A 23,927-nucleotide genomic window follows, 5' to 3' on the forward strand; every position below is an offset into this window, starting at 1 on the left:
GTCAAGCTTGAGAAGAGTGTGGAGAAACAAGTATTAAATAAAATATGAAATGTGGCCCCAATTTAAATGATAACAAGTGGAATGCCTCTGGCCGTCTCACCTGCATCACGCGATTCAATATAGCAGCAGTGCTGATTTTGAAAACTACTATAACTCGCACAAGATGTTCAGTGATACTTGGTTACTCTTATTTCCACGTTTTATGAACTAGACCAATACACTTATAGAGATATGATGGCAATTCAACAAATACCCCCAACGTGGCCAAAGTTCTTTGACCTTACATGACCTTTGACCTTGATCATGTGACCTGAAACTTGCACAGGATGTTCAGTAATACTTGATTACTATTATGTCCAAGTTTCATGAATCAGATCCATAAACTTTCAAAGTTATGATGGAATTCAACAGATACCCCCAATTCGGCCAAAGTTCATTGACCCTAAATGACCTTTGACCTTGGTCATGTGACGTGAAACTCATGCAGGATGTTCAGTGATACTTGATTAACCTTATGTATAAGTTTCATGAACTAGGTCCATATATTTTCTAAGTTATGATGACATTTCAAAAACTTAACCTTAGGTTAAGATTTTGATGTTGATTCCCCCAACATGGTCTAAGTTCATTGACCCTAAATGACCTTTGACCTTGGTCATGTGACATGAAACTCAGGCAGGATGTTAAGTAATACTTGATCAACCTTATGGCCAAGTTTCATGAACTAGGTCCATATACTTTCTAAGTTATGCTGTCATTTCAAAAACTTAACCTCAGGTTAAGATTTGGTGTTGACGCCGCCGTCGGAAAAGCGGCGCCTATAGTCTCACTCTGCTATGCAGGTGAGACAAAAACTTTTTGAAAGAATGCTGGAGATGTCTGAAATAAATTTTTGCTTAAATTCAATTACATCCTCAGATCCAGTTTCCACAAAAAAGTAAAGGTTATGCTTACCTCGGGTTAAAATATTAATTTGGGTGGCAAAGTTGTTACAAAATGTTTGAATTTATCTTTTTTTTATTTCATTTTGCTAACAATGCAAAAGAAATGTAAGAGAAATGTACTGCTTGTTCAGTTTGTTTTCACCTTTTGTTACTTACAGTGTGAAAATGAGCATTTCTGCGCAAAATGATTCACGAGAGCTTTACAAAAATGGACAGTGCTCACTCGAGTGTAACATTCTGTCAACATTTTTACATTCATTGGATAGATGAGACCCAAACCAAAGAATATATGTGAAAAAAGAGTCCCTACGTTGTACATTTTTTTTAATTCCCAGGACTTTTTCAAAGTGTTAACTTTTTATTGATATGCACTGTATATGTGGATGTACAACTAATGTAAGTTTCTGTTTATAATTCATCTTTAAAGTTTATACCTCTTCCTTCAAATTTCTGTCATTAAATGTACATGTAAATAACAAAATAGGTAGCTAGATAGAATGATACAATTTGACCACCCCCCTCCATGCATTCTTCTTAACATAAATAGGACTTTGTAGAATGTGCTATTTTCTAAAATGTTTTTAACTCATTCGGTCAAACTGTAAGGAAATACAGCACTCTGTCTGGTGAGGCCATCTCCAATTCCATTTTAAACTTTTGTTGTCACACTAAAATAATTATAATAACTTCAAAATGTCAAGAAAAAATGATCCACACCATTTGTTTCTTATACAATCCTCTTATATTTCACATTATAAACAGTTAGTAATATGTTTTACTTTATATAGATTGGGCTCTTTTAGGGTTAATTTCCAAAAGTGAAACTTATATTACTGTATCACTTGAGGGTAACAGGCTTATGGCAGATCAATTCATAATTTTACAAAGTTAATTAGGATTTCTGATAGCAGAAGGCAAAGATCAAACTTTACATTTCAATACTATTTTTCCTATTGCCGAACAGGACGTAAAAGCACAATCCACGACACCATACTAAAACTATATACACTACTGGAAAAATTCTGCCATAGTAGTGCTTCATTTGCATTTTTAATGATCTATATACTATTAAATCATACAATTCATTGATTTCTAGGTATATGAGTCTGAAAAAATGATAACATTTTGGGAAATTATTTCAGGAAAGAAGTTGGAATGAATTTGAATTGTGTCATTAATCTAAACATCAACAGGTCACATATAAATCAAACTAAAATAGCTGCAACATTTGACCTAAAAATGTAAATATCATTTATCTACATATATTTTGCTCATTAAATATACTCTTGTACACAGTACGTAACTCATAACATACAAACCTCACATTCATTGATGAAAGACAAAGGTACATGGGAGGCACATGAATTCAGGTTTGTTTGCACAACTGCTATAATCATCTTAAACACAATATTAAGATCTTACGATATATTCAATTTAAGAGGCTAACGAACCTGGATGATTTTTAGCCAGCATATAGGCTGATGTACATATGGCAAGCCTACATCTTGAAATGAATATTTCATTTTATACTTTTAACAAATGGCAATTCTTGATATCGAGAAAGAGGATTAAATGTTAAAATGGCTTGCCATATGCTGGCTAAAGCGTCCAATTCTAATAGCAATTCTAATGCCTCGATATTGATAAATAGAAGTTAATAATCATGGCTTTCCATACATGCATCAGCATACACTAGCTTAATTGTTCTGGGGGCCGTTTCATAAAGCTGTTCGTAAGTTAAGAGTGACTTTAAGAACGACCGGTGATCCTTTCTTTACGCGCTAAACCATCGCCAACGAACATTTCGGTGTGTACCATTAAGCATAAGAAAGGATCACCAGTCGTTCTTAAAGTCGCTCTTATCTTACGAACAGCTTTATGAAATACCCACCAGGTGTAATAGCCCCTTTACAAATTGTTTGAAATAACACATTTTTTTTGTCAGTGTAAGTACTCTGTCCCATTAAATCTATTCTAGATAATAATATTGATATCCAGACTGAAATATAATTCATAGGTATATCCCATGATCACGGACAGATGATTATGAATAAGAAATTAGTATTGCAAGATATTTTGTTGGGGGTTCAAAGGTCACAGGGTCACGTCCCATCACCGATATCATCTGCAGATGGAATTGCTAGGTCTTCTTTGAGTTGAGTCATCAAATGCCTCATTCTTCCCTGGAAAATTTAAAAGTTAAAAAGTAAAAGAGATAATTGTATTCACTTGGTTGATGTATACTACAGAAATATAGTCATGAGATGTATTAAACTTCTACTTTGTTTTTTGTTTTATTTCATTATCATTATTTTAAGTTTCAAGGCCTCCCCCCCCAAAAAAAAAAGAAGAGACAATTCATTTTTATTCCTTTTCAATCTTGATGGATGAATATGAGGAACATATGCTATTACCAAGGCAGTGCAGTTCCAAAAACATTTTAAAATTGATGACTACTACTACTACTACTACTACTATACTACTACTACTATACTACTACTACTACTACTACTACTACTAAATCTACTACTACTACTAAATCACCTTGAAAATATCCCTCACTCCTCCTCATAACGTGCGTCCAAGTCTAATTTCATCTTCGAGATAGGCTGCAGAGCCCTTTGAAGATTACAGCAGATGATGATGATGACTACTACTACTACTACTACTACCACTACCACTACTATTATTCTGTCAACTACTTCTTTTACTATCATGGCCGAATCCCCTACTATAATCTTTTTCACCATCATAATGATTAAACTGTACCATGACATCAAATGTATTTACAGCTACATATGTATATGAACTAAAAAAAAGTTTGCAAATCTGAGTTTGGCCATTAATATCTCCAAACTCCCAATTTCACGCAATTTGATATCATTCAAAAGATCAATTAATTGTCTTTAAAATGATACCCTACATGATATGATTATGGTTCACATGGAGGTGCAGGGCCTTGAAATGTGGGGCAAGGTCAAAACTCAAAAGTTGCAAAATGACACAATATTGAAAGTCACCGTGGTGATGAAAGAGTTTCTCAGCAGTTTCTTTTGTTTTCATGCACATTAACATCGACATTAACATGAAATCAAACACACCTCTGCACAGGCAAACACATAAAAACAAACAAACATGCATGGGTATTTCAAACCACGATTCAAATCATGTTATCTCACAGATCTCCATGTTAATGTTGATGTTAAGGTGCATGAAAACAAAAGAAACCGCTGAGAAAATCACTTATCAACACAGAAAAAAGAACAGTAACTTTCAATATTGTGTCATTTTGCAAATTTTGACCTTGCCCACATTTCAAGGCACTACACCTCCATGTGAACCATAATCATATTATGTAGGGTATCATTTTATAGAGAATTAAAGGATCTATTCATTGGTATCAATCACACATCAATATTCACTAAAACCAAGGAGGGATTATCGATCAAAATCAGATTTCCAAACTTTTTTTGAGGGGTTTATATACTCACCTCATCTAGTCTGCCTTTATTCTTGTCTATATGTGATTCAAAGACTTGCTTCAGGACTGTGTTTGTATAGATGCCTCTGTTCAAAACATCATTGGTTACATCAGTAACAAACTCCAGGTATCTCAATTCTTCCTCCCTGAAGAGAAAATTAGGAAATACATTTTCAATATCATAAAAGTGAATTTTTTACACTACAGGCAAAAAGTTTGGGGTGACCCTCAGATTTAAAAGATGATCACACATAACACTGCATTCTGCATTTATGCAACTGTATCAATGGGCTATGACAATTCCTTTACATCATACAAGCATGTTTCAAAACCAGTTTTGACTGCACTTCTGTCAAACCCCTGTCGGATTTCATAATACATTCAACTTTATGCACACCTTTAAACTTTTATAAAGGTATGCATACAATTTGAATATATTTAAAGCAAAGGTTGTTTTTGACAAACTAAAAGTGTGTCTAAGGTTTGTCTGACATAGGAACATGTAATATATGCAAACTGGATTCTATCAAAATCTGTTTGAAGGTTTGCATGGTGGCATAAACAATCGCTGAAGTGGTTTATACTTTACACCATATGTTAAGTCCTGAAAAGAACTTAGATAAAAGTGGGTAGAAAAGAGACGGAGAGGTGAGAAAGTGAAGGTTAGAAAGTAGACTATCTTTTGGAAATGATTGTAGTCTTAAAGAGGACTGTAAACCAGAGGGAGTTGAAAGTAAGCAGGATGAAAGGCACGATTAGAAGGCTGGTTGAGTTAGTAAGGTGAGAGAGAGATGACTGAATAGATGAGAGAAGGCTGGCTTGAGTTAGTGGGGTGAGAGAGATGACTAAATAGATGAGAGAAGGCTGGCTTGAGTTTGTGGGGTGAGAGAAATGACTGAATAGATGAGAGAAGGCTGGCTTGAGTTTGTGGGGTGAGAGAGATGACTGAAAAGATGAGAGAAGGCTGGCTTGAGTTAGTGGGGTAAGAGAGTTGACTGAATAGATGAGAGAAGGCTGGCTTGAGTTTATGGGGTGAGAGAGATGACTGAATAGATGAGAGAAAGCTGGCTTGAGTTAGTGGGGTAAGAGAGAGATGATTGAATAGATTAGAGAAAGCTGACTTGAGTTAGCGGGGTGAGAGAGTTGACTGAATAGATGAGAGAAAGCTGGCTTGAGTTAGTGGGGTAAGAGAGTTGACTGAATAGATGAGAGAAAGCTGGCTTGAGTTAGTGGGGTAAGAGAGATGATTGAATAGATGAGAGAAAGCTGGCTTGAGTTAGTGGGGTAAGAGAGTTGACTGAATAGATGAAAGAAAGCTGGCTTGAGTTAGTGGGGTGAGAGAGATGACTGAATAGATGAGAGAAAGCTGGCTTGAGTTAGTGGGGTGAGAGAGATGACTGAATAGATGAGAGAAAGCTGGCTTGAGTTAGTGGGGTAAGAGAGAGATGATTGAATAGATTAGAGAAAGCTGACTTGAGTTAGCGGGGTGAGAGAGTTGACTGAATAGATGAGAGAAAGCTGGCTTGAGTTAGTGGGGTAAGAGAGATGACTGAATAGATGAGAGAAAGCTGGCTTGAGTTAGTGGGGTGAGAGAGTTGACTGAATAGATGAGAGAAAGCTGGCTTGAGTTAGTGGGGTAAGAGAGATAATTGAATATATGAGAGAAAGCTGGCTTGAGTTAGTGGGGTAAGAGAGATGATTGAATAGATGAGAGAAAGCTGGCTTGAGTTAGTGGGGTAAGAGAGATAACTGAATAGATGAGAGAAAGCTGGCTTGAGTTAGTGGGGTAAGAGAGATAACTGAATAGATGAGAGAAAGCTGGCTTGAGTTAGTGGGGTAAGAGAGATGATTGAATAGATGAGAGAAAGCTGGCTTGAGTTAGTGGGGTAAGAGAGATAACTGAATAGATGAGAGAAAGCTGGCTTGAGTTAGTGGGGTAAGAGAGATAACTGAATAGATGAGAGAAAGCTGGCTTGAGTTAGTGGGGTGAGAGAGTTGACTGAATAGATGAGAGAAAGCTGGCTTGAGTTAGTGGGGTAAGAGAGATGACTGAATAGATGAGAGAAAGCTGGCTTGAGTTAGTGGGGTGAGAGAGATGACTGAATAGATGAGAGAAAGCTGGCTTGAGTTAGTGGGGTAAGAGAGAGATGATTGAATAGATTAGAGAAAGCTGACTTGAGTTAGCGGGGTGAGAGAGTTGACTGAATAGATGAGAGAAAGCTGGCTTGAGTTAGTGGGGTAAGAGAGATGACTGGATAGATGAGAGAAAGCTGGCTTGAGTTAGTGGGGTGAGAGAGTTGACTGAATAGATGAGAGAAAGCTGGCTTGAGTTAGTGGGGTAAGAGAGATAACTGAATATATGAGAGAAAGCTGGCTTGAGTTAGTGGGGTAAGAGAGATGATTGAATAGATGAGAGAAAGCTGGCTTGAGTTAGTGGGGTAAGAGAGATAACTGAATAGATGAGAGAAAGCTGGCTTGAGTTAGTGGGGTAAGAGAGATAACTGAATAGATGAGAGAAAGCTGGCTTGAGTTAGTGGGGTAAGAGAGATGATTGAATAGATGAGAGAAAGCTGGCTTGAGTTAGTGGGGTAAGAGAGATAACTGAATAGATGAGAGAAAGCTGGCTTGAGTTAGTGGGGTAAGAGAGATAACTGAATAGATGAGAGAAAGCTGGCTTGAGTTAGTGGGGTGAGAGAGTTGACTAAATAGATGAGAGAAAGCTGGCTTGAGTTAGTGGGGTAAGAGAGATAACTGAATAGATGAGAGAAAGCTGGCTTGAGTTAGTGGGGTAAGAGAGATGACTGAATAGATGAGAGAAAGCTGGCTTGAGTTAGTGGGGTGAGAGAGTTGACTGAATAGATGAGAGAAAGCTGGCTTGAGTTAGTGGGGTAAGAGAGATAACTGAATAGATGAGAGAAAGCTGGCTTGAGTTAGTGGGGTAAGAGAGATGATTGAATAGATGAGAGAAAGCTGGCTTGAGTTAGGGGGGTAAGAGAGATAACTGAATAGATGAGAGAAAGCTGGCTTGAGTTAGTGGGGTAAGAGAGATAACTGAATAGATGAGAGAAAGCTGGCTTGAGTTAGTGGGGTAAGAGAGATGACTGAATAGATGAGAGAAGGCTGGCTTGAGTAAGTGGGGTGAGAGAGATGACTGAATAGATGAGAGAAGGCTGGCTTGAGTTAGTGGGGTGAGAGAGATGACTGAATAGATGAGAGAAGGCTGGCTTGAGTTAGTGGGGTGAGAGAGATGACTGAATAGATGAGAGAAGGCTGGCTTGAGTTAGTGGGGTAAGAGAGATGACTGAATAGATGAGAGAAAGCTGGCTTGAGTTAGTGGGGTGAGAGAGTTGACTGAATAGATGAGAGAAAGCTAACTTAGTTAGTGGGGTAAGAGAGATGACTGAGTAGATGAGAGAAAGCTGGCTTGAGTTAGTGGGGTGAGAGAGTTGACTGAATAGATGAGAGAAAGCTAGCTTGAGTTAGTGGGGTAAGAGAGATGACTGAGTAGATGAGCGAAAGCTGGCTTGAGTTAGTGGGGTGAGAGAGTTGACTGAATGGATGAGAGAAAGCTAGCTTGAGTTAGTGGGGTGAGAGATTTGACTGAATAGATGAGAGAAAGCTGGCTTGAGTTAGTGGGGTAAGAGAGATAACTGAATAGATGAGAGAAAGCTGGCTTGAGTTAGTGGGGTAAGAGAGATGACTGAATAGATGAGAGAAGGCTGGCTTGAGTAAGTGGGGTGAGAGAGATGACTGAATAGATGAGAGAAGGCTGGCTTGAGTTAGTGGGGTGAGAGAGATGACTGAATAGATGAGAGAAGGCTGGCTTGAGTTAGTGGGGTGAGAGAGATGACTGAATAGATGAGAGAAGGCTGGCTTGAGTTAGTGGGGTAAGAGAGATGACTGAATAGATGAGAGAAAGCTGGCTTGAGTTAGTGGGGTGAGAGAGTTGACTGAATAGATGAGAGAAAGCTAACTTAGTTAGTGGGGTAAGAGAGATGACTGAGTAGATGAGAGAAAGCTGGCTTGAGTTAGTGGGGTGAGAGAGTTGACTGAATAGATGAGAGAAAGCTAGCTTGAGTTAGTGGGGTAAGAGAGATGACTGAGTAGATGAGCGAAAGCTGGCTTGAGTTAGTGGGGTGAGAGAGTTGACTGAATGGATGAGAGAAAGCTAGCTTGAGTTAGTGGGGTGAGAGATTTGACTGAATAGATGAGAGAAAGCTGGCTTGAGTTAGTGGGGTGAGAGAGTTGACTGAATGGATGAGAGAAAGCTAGCTTGAGTTAGTGGGTGAGAGATTTGACTGAATAGATGAGAGAAAGCTGGCTTGAGTTAGTGGGGTAAGAGAGATGACTGAATAGATGAGAGAAAGTTGGCTTGAGTTGGCTAGTGGAGTTGTAGAGCAGGAGCTGAAGAGAAGACTTTAGGCAGGTTGACTGTCTGATTGACAGGTTGAATGTTTGCTGGTTTACATATATTATTTGCTGCTATGTCAGACAAACTGCTTACAAGCTTTCAGGTTGTCAAAAAAATTTGCTTTAAATATTAATTTTATGCATACCTTCAATGTATAAAGGTATGCATAAAATATGAATATATTATGAAAACCAACTGCGATTTTACAAAAGTGCAATCAAAACCGCTTGGAAACTATTTGTGTAATGAGATTGAACTGCCATAGCCCATTCAGTATCAATACATTCAAATGAATGCAGGATGCAGTGTTTTGTATGATTTTCTTTTAAATCTTAGGGTGGCCCTAAACTTTTGGCTTGTACTATACTTGTAGCAGCCTGATGGAATATTATTCTTGAGTTATGTATGCTATAAGTGTATGTGATATTGTACAAAAATTAAGCCTTAACAAGAGTGTTGCTAAGGCGAGCACATATTACGCTTGTCTGTAACGCGGAAAATGAAGCTAATGGTCAAGCAAGAAAAGTGGAAGATGGCAACTTCACCTTTGACCTTCTGACCTAACAATCAATATAATTGCTAGGATCTATGCTAGTATCATACGCACCAAATTATATGAGCCTACATGTAGGTTAAGTTAAACTGAAGTTATCGCGTTTACAATGACTGCAGAAGGGTAAGATGAAAACAATACATGCCAATGTGACCTTGACCTTTGACCTCTTGACCTCAAAATCAATAGGCTTCCTGGGATTCATGCTAGTATCATACACACCAAATTATATGAGCCTAAGTTAAGTTAAACTGAAGTTATCTTGTTTACAAGGACTGCAGAAGGTAAGATGAAAACATGCCAATGTGACCTTGACCTTTGACTTTTTGACCTCAAAATCAATAGGCTTCCTAAGATCCATGCTAGTATCATACACACCAAATCATATGAGCCTAGCCTGCCTAGGTTAAGTTAAACTGAAGTTATCGCGTTTACAAGGAAAAGTTAACAGACGGACAGATAGACAGACAAACGAACGGACGAACACCGGGGTGATACCTAATACGTCTCGTCGAGACGAGCGTATTATAAAAACAATATATTTCAATATAAATATCAATAGTCATTTGATAATTCAAACACATATTTCATTAAGAATATCCAAAATAGTCATTTTGTAATGAGTATATACTAGTTAAGTATATTCTTGGACAAATACCAGATTTTAATGTTTTTAAAATTATTTGTTTTAAAATTTTATCAAGATCTAGGACACATTTTTTTTTTCCAAAAGCTAATTGACATGATTTGAAGTTGCAATGAGAAAAATACAGGCATTCATTTTAATCTTCCTTGACAGGCAAGTAATGTACAGTATGACACATCAAGGGCATTAGAAAGAATTATATGCATAAGGTTCTTAAAACTACATGTAGTTCAAAGGCAATCATTTTAATGGCTTGAGCAAAGTGATGTGTATGCATTATAAGATAGTGATATGGATCCTTGTTTATTAATAAACCATGCTCATCTCAAAACCATGACCGGTCAATAGAGCTGGTCATTAGTATACACATACTGACTGATGTGCTGTGTCATATAAACATTCTTGGACCGCCGGATTTATATTTTGCCAGAGGGGATATATTTTCCAGAGGCACGCAGTGCTGAGAAAAAAAATGTTCTCCAGGGAAAATATAAATCTTTTAGGCGGTCCAAAGAATGTTTTTTACACACCCCATCAGTCAATATCTGTTATTAGATAGCCTTGAATGATGAAGATAGATCTAAAGTTAGGTCTACGATGTATGCAGTAGATCAAGACTTGTTTGTGATATTTACAGTGACTGATGGAACTGGTATGAGTAACGTTAGGTAAGGTACACTGAATGACCTTTTTTTATAAAAATCAAGTTTGTTTAGGCCTAGACCTAACTTAGAGTCGGGTCCAGGTCCAGAACCCAGGGCAGACCGAGCATGTTGAGCTATGATCAGGTGCACATTCTGATCTAACTTTAGGATGAGATAAAAACATGACTAGAGTCTCTCTAGATCTAGATCTCTTTAATTTCATTCATTCATATGCATTTATTTCGTTCATATATTGAAAAATAACATTTACAAATATATTGTAATATACAAGAAATAGAAATTATTTATGAAACTTCAAACTTCACTCTCTATCTACTATTAAAGGACAAGTCCACCCCAACAAAAAGTTGATTCAAATAAAAAAGAGAAAAATCCAACAAGCATAACCCTGAAAATTTCATCAAAAATCGGATGTGAAATAAGAAAGTTACGACATTTTTAATAGAGTTTCACTTAATTTTACAAATCAGTTATATTCACATCCGTGGCGGTATGCAAATGAGGAGACTGATGACATCACTCACTCACTATTTCTTTTGTATTTTGTTATATGAAATATTCAAATTTTCTCCCTGTTGTCGTGTAAAACAACGATTAATTCCTCCCTGAACATGTGCAATTAGCATAGTTTAATAGTATATGGTTCAATCAAGTTGGTCCATATTGTCAAATCTGTGAAAAATAAAATATTGTATAATTCAAACAATAAAAAACAAAAGAAATAGTGAGGGACATCATTGACTGCCTCATTTGCATGTCACTGAGTTGTACATATCACTGTTTTGTGAAAAATAAGCAAAACTTTAAAATGTCATAACTTTCTTATTTTACATCCGATTTTGATGAAATTTTCAGCATAATGCTTGTTTGATTTTTTCTCTATTTAATCAAATCAACATTTTTCTGGGTGGACTTGTCCTTTAAACTACGTTGGCTCCACTCACCAATACATATCCAGAAATTGTTTAAGAAATCCCAAGAACCTTAAAAACGACGGTTATTCCTGTGTACATAAATCTAGGCTCCATTTTAGTAACTAAAGAAGGCCCAACGTTAAACCTAACTCGTAGGCTCCTAGTCCTACGTCGTCGTCGGACTCACTTAAATTCCACAGTCCAGTTGAGTGTTGACAATTGCAAACGATCGCTACTTTTAATAGTCCCACATGCCATTTCCGTGAAACTGGTAACATCTAATCCACAGGAGGCCCCCATACACATAGAAAAAATATATTCGTGGACCAGCTGGTCAATATATTCATCGAAGGTGGACCGGCTGGGAAAATACACCAATTTCGATCATATCATGTGACGCGCTATGAACCAATCGCGCTTGGGTATCTGTCTTGGCTATCTAATATTAGCAGTTATTAGCCATTAGTTCCTGTTGGCTAAAATAAATGACTGGTCATGTGATAGACTTGAGCCAATCATTTGGTTTGGAACCAAAACACCATATTATGATTTATTATATAATAACTTACTCTTCTTGCATCCGCTTTGATACTTGTTCTGGTGTTCTGTATGTCATGGAAGCAAGTTCTGACCTGAAAATGCCAAAAGTATAATTGGTAATGTGAGAGATTATTGTAAAAGATATAGAGTGTAGCGCCCAACAATTCTTGCCCTAGGGGGCGCATTAAATAAAAGAAGCACAAAAAAGAGAACAAGCTTAAAATACAGAGAAGATCAAATCACAGATAGCTGGCAAAAATCCAGATTAATCTGTAAATTGATACATATCCGCAATTGTTCTTATTCACCATTTGAATACATAATTGTTGAATAAAGTGTGTTAACTTTGAAGTAATGAAAACAATTGAGAAGGATTGCTATTTAGCGAGAATTAATTGTGCATGCATGTAGCGTGTGAGCACACGGCGAGGTTTGGTGGGTACGAGATTGAGCAAACGCTGAGATTTGGCGTGCATGAGATTGGAAAGGGTGGGAGCATTACAAGAGCATGGAATACTAATATATTTCTATCTGATAATTCTGTTGCAGGCATTGCTCACAGTATGTGTCCAGCTTCCATCATTGTGTGATCTTATTCTTAATGAAATAATTACACTTGTGTGTCTATATTTAGCAGGACTAGGAGCACTGTTGATGCATTAACAGCAAAGTATATATTTATATAGAAGCTGCCATTTATCTTATCATTATTATTTAATTCATCCTAATCAATTAAGGATAAGTCAGACCATGACTTATCTGGTAAACCTTTTTTTTCTGACAAGCAAAAAAAAAAAAAAGATTTTAATTCCTTCCCAAGGCACTGATATTTTGTCTGACATATTCCAAAATATGTCAGTAGGGGCACTTTATACACCTCCTCCTCCCCCCTAATTAAGTTTCATGATTGCTGAATAATTAGAATTATCATAATTTCTGTTTCAGACATAAATAATAGCTTAAACTTTACAAAATTCAGATGATAGTGTTACCTGAGTGACTGATTTCCGTAGCTAACATTCAAATCTTGAGTTCCACCAGGAGGCTGTCGAGGCCCTTTTCTGGACGGCTTGAGACTCGACGTCATCGGTCCCATCTCATCCTCCTCCCCTTCGAGTTCTAGAGACTGGATCCTCATAGCTTGTTCTTCCACCCATCTTAGATGATCCTCGGCCCTCTGGAGACGGGCGTTCTCTCGTCGATCTCGCTCTTCTAGCTCCTCAAGCTGCTCTCTGGAATGTAGGGTTCTGATTTATAGGGGAGAAGAGAAAGATATAAAGTTGTTTTTCTTGTAAAGTCATATATGACTTTAAATTGACAGGAACATGTTGTTTTTAGGTGCTAAGTCAGCTACATAGAACGATATCATTTAGCACATGAAAGTGTCACCGTTCATACATAAAGTCATTTGTAACTTATGTACAGCTCTATTAAAATACCCACCACAAAATCCCCTTGGCTGCTTGTTTTTAACAACTACAATTCTTTGATCCTTTCCCCAAGAAAGTGCTAACTCTAGTGGAGTAATTGGAAGTTGCAAACAAACGGAACCAATAAAGCCACACCCGTTAAAAAAAAAAAGTAAAAAATCTATGTTTTGAAGCTTCCAAGGACGATTGTTACTTTCACCAACCCTCTATTTCTTTACCTTGTATTGCTTTCATTCCACTGTAGTTCTCTCTCTGACCTTCCAGTTTCATTAAGTTCCTTAGCACCTCCTTTCCTCTTCGGTGCATTATAGTTCTTAGATTGAGCAAGTCTTGAAGTGGCACCCGTCTTTAAAGTTCTTGGAGTGAACAGCTTCCGCGACTCTGTAAACTTATCTGCTCGCTTGTCTAGAATGTCCGCTGATTCCTTTCTTGGTGTTCGGCTTTGGTAGTCCAGAGTCATTGAGCCTTGCATGTCGGCGTTCTTATTGTTCCTGTATTGGTTTGAATTGTAGTTGTGTGATTGGCTGGTGTGTGGCCTGTTCACGTCTGAGTATGCACTGCGGGGGCGGTACGGTTGAGGGGTCATAGAAGCGTTCCGAGGACCTCGCGGATCAGAGATTCCATACTTGGCAAGGTCTTCATCCAAGTCCTGATATAACAAAAATATGATCCTGAATTAGTCTAACACAATTTCTTACCTGATTTCAATAATTAAATGAAAAGAAAAGGTATCCTATACCAAGTATGGAAGGATCATCCCCTTGAATAATTTTCAGCATTGAAACATGTGAAACCTATCTATAAAGACCACCTGCTTATACAGACTGCTTTGTCAACCAAGTGGTCTTTACAGAGGTTTGACTGTATCATAAAAAAGGTCACCTCAGAATACATAAAATTTCAAATATTTTTCACAGTAAACAAATAAGTTTCCAAGGACACCATATAAGAGACTACCTGGTAGATCTATGTTTCCATAAAAGATACAACATAGAAATTGGAGGAGTATTTCCATGAAATAAAATAGACAATGCTTTCACTGACTATTTTGCTCTGAGCCAATCAGATGCAAGTAATTCAGTAGCTTATAACAAATAGTGAAACTGAAAGCCACTGACATGAATGCCCCCCTGATTCATGAATGATAATCACTACCATTTTCAGCCAACCACAAAAATAAAAATATGATGTTGAGAAGAAAGAAAAATATAAATATTTGGAGAGAAAAGGAAGGGTCCCCTTTTGACCCAGGATACAATAGCTGTACCATCACGGCAATAAGATAACTTGAAACTATTCCATTAAAAAATATATATGTTCACCAATTTTTGTGCACTGCAGAAGAAAAGGCTGACAAATGGCAACACTCACCTTGCGAATCAGTACTGTTGCTCCAAATTTGATTTTACGTAATTTCTCAATAGAAAAAAAATGGCAAAACTAATATGTTAAAGTGAAAATTAGTCTCGTCTTACATTTCCTGAATGGAATATCAAAGTCAAGCCCCATCAACCATATTTCGCATGCATAAGTATCAAATAACTACAGAAAAATGATTTGAAAATGCCAACATGAATGAAAGAAATTAATGATAATAAAAAAAAAATCGAAACTTCTGACTAGAATTTAAGTTGTTTGTTGACAACCATTGGAATTACCCGAGGCATTTTCAGTATAGCAAGTAATGTCTGCATATGGAATTCAAGGTTTACCAAGTGCTTTTCAATCCAAAGTATTTCTAATGAACTGACTACAATACTAGGAATCCAATTTGCATTCATTTTAATGTTATGTCTGGCAAACCCTTGAATGCCCTCAGGTTGTGAATATGTAAGGAAACCGGTCTATTATAATAACAGAAAGGCATTATATTGCTGTGTCTGGCAACCTTCAAGCATTGAAAAAAATGTTTGCTTGGAAAGGTTCAAGAGGGTGATTACAATAGCTTAGTGACCAGTTAAACATGATCAGCAGAAATGAATGGTGGAGTTTCCCAATCTTTCCTGACAAAACAAATACATGCATCTTGTCCTTTGATTGCGATATGAGAATTAATCGTATCGGAATACATTAAATTATTCAATCGATATATAAAGCGGCTCTGTATCATTCACACATGCTGTTTTTAATACTCCCACTGCAAACGGTTATGAAATAAAGTGGAGACAATATTTTAGATATTTTCACCAAAAAATGGTTTAGTGGATTTCATAATTTATTCTTACATTCGAGATGAAAACTGCGAAGGTGTCAGTTAACTGAAAAAGAACCAGCAAATAATGGTGAGTTTTCGAATAAAAAAAATATATACTTTTCATCTTCTCTTAATTGTTTTGTATGTCCATGCACATGCTCTTTAAAACAAGTATTGTTTGAAAGCAATGATTTACTTTTATTTTGAGGTTTCATTTTTGTTTCTACTATGCCATTTCATTTGCTATTTCTATATATTTGGGGAAAATGGTGTGAGTTATAGTGCTACTTTTTTGAAAATATGCTTATAAAATGTCTTCTATACATCTAGGTAGCATTGCTCAGTCCATGACTTGTTTTTTTTTTTTGGGGGGGGGAGGAGCCAACCTCGAAATGTAATTGCAAAGGGGATGGTTTCTACACTTCATTGAAGGGAGTTTAATCTTCTGTACACTTCATTGAAGGGAGTTAAATCTTCTGTACACTTCATTGAAGGGAGTTTAATCCTCTGTACACTTCATTGAAGGGAGTTTAATCCTCTGTACACTTAATTGAGGGGAGTTTAATCCTCTGTACACTACACTGAAGGGAGTTTAATCTTCTATACACTCATTGCAGAACTACTACTAGCTGGTGGTGAATCAGCAGTAACTTTGATGCTCAAGCTCTGTGTGAAGATATGGCAGACAGGTGAAAGGCCTATAGACTGGTGTCGTGCTCGGTTTGTTTCTATACCTAAGAAAGGAGATCTACAACTTTGCGAAAACTACAGAACAATTTCCCTCATCTGTCATGCGAGCAAGATCATGCTTCAAGTACTTCTAAGTAGAATGACTCATCAACTGGTGACAGAAATGGATGAAGCACAAGCACCCGGGCACCAGAGACCACATCTTTAATCTTCAATTGCTTATTCAGAAATGTCACAAAATGAACCAGGATTTATTCATCTGTTTTGTGGACTACTCCAAAGCCTTTGATGATGCTAGATATAGCCATCTTTGGAATGTGATGCTGAAAATGGACTTCCCACATCATGTGATCAGGCTGATTAGATCTCTGTACGCGGACCAACAGTCAGCTGTTAAATTGGAATGTGGCACTACAGACTGGTTCGATATCAAGAAAGGAGTTCGACAGGGATGTATACTCTCTCCTGCATTTTTTAACATTTACACAGAGAAAATAATGAGGGAAGTTATGGTGTCCAAGCAGAAGACTTTGACTTATTGCATGTAGGAGGAGTAGAGCTAGGAAATCTGCGATATGCAGATGAGGCAGCTATGATTTCCAAATCAAGACCTGGCCTGAGAAGTATTGTATCATCTCTGAATGAAAGAAGCAAATCATACGGTTTCAAAATGAATGCGTCAAAAACGAAAGTTATGTCTGTGGTTAAAGAAGAGGATGGAAATGATGAAGGAGTTAGTATTGATAACTCAATACTGGAGGAAGTTGATCATTTCAAGTACCTTGGGGTGAGAATTCAGAAAGATGGTGACAATAGCAGGGAAATTAAAAACCCGACTAGCTATGGGTTTGAAGGCACTAAACAACATGAAGAAACTATGGCAATGACAGGACAAGCAGACGAAAGTTCTCAGAGCCTGCATCTTCCCCATTGCAACCTACGCCTGCGAAGCTTGGGTACTACGTAAGGCAGATGAGCTAAGAATCACTGCTTTTGAAAGCAAGTGTTATCGCAGGATTTTGAGAGTCCCCTGGGTGGAACGACGGACAAATGAAGACATCAGGAATGAGCTCAATGTGCCTAGTGACTGGCTACTGCAATATGTGAGGAGACAAAAGCTGGGATATTTTGGTCATATCATGAGACATAATGGTCTGGAGAAGAGGGTCCTTGGGGCACACATTCCTGGTAAACGTAGTAGAGGAAGACCAAGATGTAAATGGGACAAAACAGCGAGGGAGGCATTTGGTACCATGGAGAAAGCAACTAGAATGGCTCAAAACAGATGGTTGTACCAAGCTGCCGTAAGGGAAGCTACGCTCTGATTAGAGTATGCTGTGACGACGACTCTTCATTGAAGGGAGTTAAATCTTCTGTCAATTTATTTAGGTTAATTGTTCTATTTTGAGTTTGATGTGACAGAAATGTGAGAGTCTGATGTGTTTTTTTTCCATGCTTCTGGTTAACTCAGTCCCATAAATGAAAAAAAAAAGGTCTAGGACCTATGGGACACAGAACTTACTAAATCAGGGTCATTTGTTGTATTCCTTGAAGCAGGCCTAGATGAAGAAGTTTTCTTGGCACTTTGTAACTTCTTTCTCTGCTTTTCCATGGCTTGTCGCTTTAACTGGTCCCGCTCTGATTTGATGAGAAAATATCTTGTTAACAATGAAGAGAAAATGCCTTTCAGACAATGGCATGTTATATTATTTATTTACTAAATTATATTTTGGAAACGATTAGGCCTACTTGCTTTTTTAATTGTTCTCTATTTCTTTGCTCTTTCCGTCCCCAGCCTTATGTTTTACACTCTGGGAATTGCTTTATTTATTTATTTCTAATGGTTAATTGATAATCTCTCAACATTGTACTATGAATGTATTTTTGTTATGATATTTGCAAAAAAATAATGACATTCTTTCCACCTCTTTCAGTCAATAAAAGGAAATGTCCAAATCATTTTGTTAAAAGAAGTATTCAGTAAAATATACTTACTTATTGTACTTGATGTCCATGATTTTGGAACTCCTGCATCAATACGTGCTGTAGAATGAAAATGAAGTTAAGAAGTTTAATACCTCAAATACATTGATTCATTATTCCCATTCTTGGATAATTATTCAATTAAAAATACAATCACAATCTTTGGGCATTTAAAAAAGGTTTGTGCTATTTTCCTATTGCTACTTTGATGGAAGACACACTGCAGTGATTAAACCTAAGGAATTTGTAACATCTCTAGATTCTCCCCCCTTCAAAAGAAAAGCCAAACATAAGTAATAGAGACATTAAATAGTTCAGATTGAAAAATGACTATTTTTTCAAGAGGAGAAGATTAAGACTGAACCAATCACAAAATATCAATATCGATCAATTGACTGGTTATGGTATAAACAAGAGATGATATGAATTTCTATAGTTCTCAATCAAAGCAAATCATAATTAACATTATGAATGCACAATTTCTGTTTTGTAGAAGAAGCATACCGGGTACTTACATTTAGCTGAGCCTAGCTTTTTATAGTGGATGTTAAGACCATTGATCACATCACTCTGGTTGAGTGCTCTCTTGTTGTTTGATGAGTACGCTAAAAAAAAAGGTCATTATAACATTAATATTGCTATCAGGGCCCAGAAACACAAAGGTAGATGATCATGTGCTTAATTTTCATGATTGATTGTGCATTGTAGTCTATGCAAACTATTGTCAAAATATCTTCTGCGATCATTGCTAAGCTTTGTGTTACCGGCTCCAGGAAAGGAAACTTCAATGAAATCCAGAAATGACTGCATTGGCCTCCATGTTGATTCAGCACGCAGAGTGTAAATTCCATATTTACCCCAAACTTAAAAAAAATGGTTCTACTTTATATTCGAGTTTGGGTATTTAACACTTAATAAAGTAATACATATTAAGGGCTCTACTATATTGAGTTTGGGTATTTAGTTCCGTACTAAATAAAATAATAAAATTCAACAAATAGGCTATGAAAGGTGCATGGATATTATTTTGGCTTAAATCGGCTCCCTTTCTCGATTTTAACACGCCATTGACCCCAAAACATGCCACTTATTATTGAGTCGAGAATAAACTCTGCAAGTAATAAAGAGTTATTACCTCCATTAAATTAACTCCTACTTTGTCCATTCAATCTTGTAGGCCATATAAGACAAACTACACGCGCACTCCGCCATGGATGCCGTTTTTGCATCGCTTCCAGTCATTGATGGGAACATAGAAGGCGGGATAGCCACCGGTATAGATGAAAGTCTATCCAAGGACCTTCGAATCCCAGTCCTCAGAAGAGGCGAAGAAGCGCTAGACAGGATCAAGTCCAAGGCCGTAGCTATACGCTGGGCACATACAAAATTCAAGAAGAACAAAACCCTCCAGAAGTTAGCAGTATGCGCAGTTGTGATAACCTACGATTTGGGGTTGCTAGTGGATGGAGACTCAGACATAACATACATCGGTCCAGACCATGAGCTCTGTGCTGAAGACAGTCACGATGATGATATCAGGAAAATGACCAATTCTACAGGTTTCAGTCAAGCTGCAACTGTAGTACTGGCAACCAAACCATCCTATTGGTTAACAAACCATCACATAGGACAGGGGAGAATGGCAAGTTGTCCACGTAAAGTCGCCGAGGTCCTCTTTGAATACACAGATATAGAAGAACTGTCTTCAATTTTCCACACCATTGGTCACTGGGCTAGTACTCGCAAAGTCCTGGAGGCAGCAGGCATTGAGGCATCGCCAAGTCTAACCCTATCTTTGATACTAGACACACTTTGACCTTATCAGAGGACGCCAAGTTGCGTTTCGGAGGATTTCCAGTCAGAACGCATAAAGTAGCCAACGCCTACTAGGGAGCGGAATGCCTAGTCGCCTCAATGTACTACGCGATAACCCTTGACGCAATTACCATACGCGACATATTTCGCCAATACAACAAGATTAGGCAAAACAGGTCAGCCTACCACGTAGGAGCCAAGTTTCTGACGGGAAAGCCTAGGGCGGAAGCTGAGGAACCAGTAGCTAAATCTATGCTGTGCCGAGTAGGCACTTTCCTACGAATCGTTATGCCCCGATCTACTTTGACTGCCTCTCCGCACTTCGAAGTGTCAAGAGTTCAAAGCTATTCGGACTATGACGGCGACTATGAGTCTCGCATCACTGCGTCAAGATCTCGCCAAGCAACAATGTCAAGTAAACCCATGGGGAGGATTATAGAAGTCTTCACCTTCATGTCATCGCGAATCGCCCAAGACATCGCGCCTTCGGCGTATCCGTCGCATTTAAGTTGCAGGGAGAGTCTTCCTCTGACCATGAGCCTGAACCAGTTGCATCTGAGGAGTCATATGTAGAAGAGGAGACGGCCACAACTTCTAAGTCTAAAAGGAAGACCAAGCAGCAGTCTGGCACGGCTAAGTGAAGCAGGAGGAAGTAGATCTTCTACGGAACTTGCCCCATAAGATTGGAGTCTCATCTCACCTTGATCTTTTACCATATGTTGGATGTGTTACTGTAATGCTGAGATGCAGATCACATGTTAGCTGTAGCTTATATGGCATATATTACTTATTGTTGATGTTACTTTGTTAGTATTTAATAGTCCAGTTCAAGGGACTACTTGAGGTTTTATGAGATAGTCTTAGATTTTCAAAGTTTGCATTTGGACTCTGGTCTAATCAGATATCAATGCTGTGATATATAAAGCATAGAATACATTATTCAGAAGAAACTGCATACACAGCACAGTAGGAAAAACATCTGACCTAGAGTAAGGTTTCCTCAACCTTTAGATCACACTTTGATGATTGACAACCAATACCAGAATTAAGATTAGGTCTGTTCATCAATGAACCCACGTGTATGATAACCTATGGAATTGTAGGCCACCCAATGTTAATGTTAATGTCAAACACACCCTGTTCTTGGACACATAGGCAAGTCCTAACTGCAGAGGCCAAGAGATTACAGATGATCTTTAAGAAAAAAAAAACTGGGCTTCCTTTCTAGTACTTATACTGTGTGTACAGTGATTCAGTACCCTTTTCACATTAACACCTGGGTGGTGAGTGGCAAATACAGATTAATGATTTGCAGAGCTCAAAACCAAGATTGAAGGAATGGATAGGATATTTACTTTTATCATCTTTCTACCAAAATAAACTGAATCATGGATAATATTTGGTTTCACTTAAATGATTTTGTAATTTTGTATATTAACACTTGATGTTATCTTTATATGTGAGACAGTAAGAAAGGATATTTAACTGTAGACATCATTATCAATGAAGTTGTTATTGTTGTTTTTATTCATAATGCAGCCCTATTCAGCATGTTGATACCCGATTTCCCATCATATTGAAACAAAAATACAGATCAGAGAAAAAAAAAATCTCTTCACAATCACATTTTGGTGCCAAATACAGGGAAACATTAATGCAATATATATTTGTGATTTCACTAACAATAACGCGTTGAACTAATCAGATGCAAAGATTTATGTAGCTTAGAACAAAAAGCTAGTGAAAATTATCAACTATTCTTTTAATGAAACAAATATAGGAAAGGAAGACTTACGGCTACTCTTCAAGGATAGCTGTCCTTTATCAAGCCCTTTGACAGACACAGGGCTAGGTGGAATGGCAGGTGTTGGGGTAGCTGAGAAAAAAAGGACAAAAATATTAGCTGATCATCACAAAAACACAATGTTACATGTAAAGATTGCTCATCACTTAGGCAAAAATAAGATTAACCTAAGGTCAGGGAAGCCGCCTCTGTTTTGGTTTTTTTTTAAGTATGAAAATATGAAAGCTCCTAGATTTATTTCTTTTCTTGTGTGTGTGGTGTGGTGTAGTGGGGATAGGACTCTTTGCATGTCAAAAAGCCATACTCATGAATGCTCATAACAAAGGTGAAATAGAAATGGAACCTTTAAGGGTTCGTCAAAATGAGTGTCTTTGGACATGTTTGTCCTCACTGTCCATATCATTAAATTGTAAATGGAAGAGCTTGAACCTGAAAAAAAAAGAAATACATTGCCGTCCGTTCTCTACAATCCAAAATTGCACACAAAATGGCGATATGCGCGAGGTACCAGGTCCCGTCCGAGCAAAAAAAGCATTTTTGCTTGAATTTCACGTAGATGCCTGATCAGCATGGATATAAATTTTTGCCTAAAGAGGGCGCGCGATATTATTATTCATATGCCGGTTTGTAGCGTTTGTCTGCAGCTTGTACTGCTATCTGCATTCTAAGCGTTCAGCATTATTTTCTTGCTCGTTCACTCCACTTTCATCATCATCTGTCAAAAGATGGCATACTTTACCTATAAGTATATACATGTACATGAAATGCAACCTGTTTATTTTTTTTCTACAATTTCTTATGCGCTGACGACTTAAATCGAGACTGTTCGATAGGAAAAATCGCATTTCAATTGTTGTTTGCGTGATTTCCACCGCAGTACTTGGACGGACAGACGGAGTATCATATCGTCTTTCGGATGGTGACGTTAAAGGTCGGTCCCAGACATAAATAATCATATCTGATTGATACACGTCTGACAAAACTCAAATACACACATGGCCGAAATTTTGAGGTAAGCATTAAACATAAAAAAATCATTTACAAATAATTTCGAATAAATTTAAAAAATAAAGCTAGGCCTAGATGATTGTTGTAAATTACGTATAGCCTAGGAAATATGTTGAACTTTTTGGCGTGTTTCATTCCCTGACATTCGTGTGATGAATGAAAACGTCAAAATGCACTATGAAATCACATGCGTTGTGCGAGGTTAGTATACTAACCTCGCATGTTGTGTGAGTGGGGCCAGGCATATCGAGAAAAAAAATAACAAACATCATATTTGGTAGATGGGACCACAGTCGTCATTCCGCCTCAAATAACATGCAAATTATCCATTGAAAGCATCCTTACCCCGCGGAAAATCTGGTTTCGCCATCTCAGAAAAGTCTATCTCTCACAACCTTCCAAATCCATTGAGTCATTGAGATTTTAGATGAGAGTAATGAAAAAGCCCCGATTATGGAAATTTCACCTTTCACTTCCCAATTTTGGCCAAAACTATGCAGAGGGCGTTTCACGAAATAAAATAGACAATTTGCGCATGCGCAAGCGACACGTAGCTATGGAAACATTTTCCTTTTCGTGAACCCAAGATCCGATCGACTACGAGAGTATACGAGTACGAATATGATAATGTCCATCATCAGTGTATTGCCCGACCTTTGATTTCATCATGAATAGGACAATCGAGCCTGAAATTACACCCAGAATTCCTAAAAATCACGTTAAAGGGATGGTCCGGACTGAAAATATTTATATCTAAATAGAGTAAAATTCACAGAGCAAAATGCTGAAAAATTTCATAAAAATCGGATAACAACGAAGTCATTGAATTTTAAAGTTCATCAATATTTT

At 37.6% G+C, this 23,927-nt stretch overlaps 1 protein-coding gene across 4 annotated transcripts; it reads right to left on the reverse strand.

Annotated features, from left to right (window-relative positions):
• LOC129264258 (spermatogenesis-associated protein 7 homolog) lies at positions 1-23,588 on the reverse strand. Of its 4 annotated transcripts, none has more exons than XM_064103004.1 (11): positions 23,424-23,588; positions 22,062-22,142; positions 18,967-19,056; positions 18,464-18,511; positions 17,991-18,106; positions 14,956-15,000; positions 13,803-14,233; positions 13,147-13,401; positions 12,184-12,246; positions 4,436-4,571; positions 1-3,127 (listed from the first exon to the last, which is right to left on the reverse strand). In XM_064103004.1, the coding sequence occupies exons 1-11, from the start codon at positions 23,446-23,448 to the stop codon at positions 3,047-3,049; spliced, it is 1,371 nt and encodes a 456-aa protein (XP_063959074.1). In that variant the 5' UTR covers positions 23,449-23,588; the 3' UTR covers positions 1-3,046. The 4 variants fall into 4 exon arrangements, with proteins under 4 accessions (XP_063959074.1, XP_063959072.1, XP_063959076.1 ...); XM_064103002.1 differs by lacking the exon at positions 23,424-23,588 and adding an exon at positions 23,294-23,400; XM_064103006.1 differs by lacking the exon at positions 14,956-15,000.
• Positions 23,589-23,927: the final 339 nt, after the last annotated feature.

The sequence above is a fragment of the Lytechinus pictus genome, chromosome 7 (assembly GCF_037042905.1).
Source record: "Lytechinus pictus isolate F3 Inbred chromosome 7, Lp3.0, whole genome shotgun sequence".
Taxonomy (NCBI): Eukaryota; Metazoa; Echinodermata; class Echinoidea; order Temnopleuroida; family Toxopneustidae; genus Lytechinus; species Lytechinus pictus.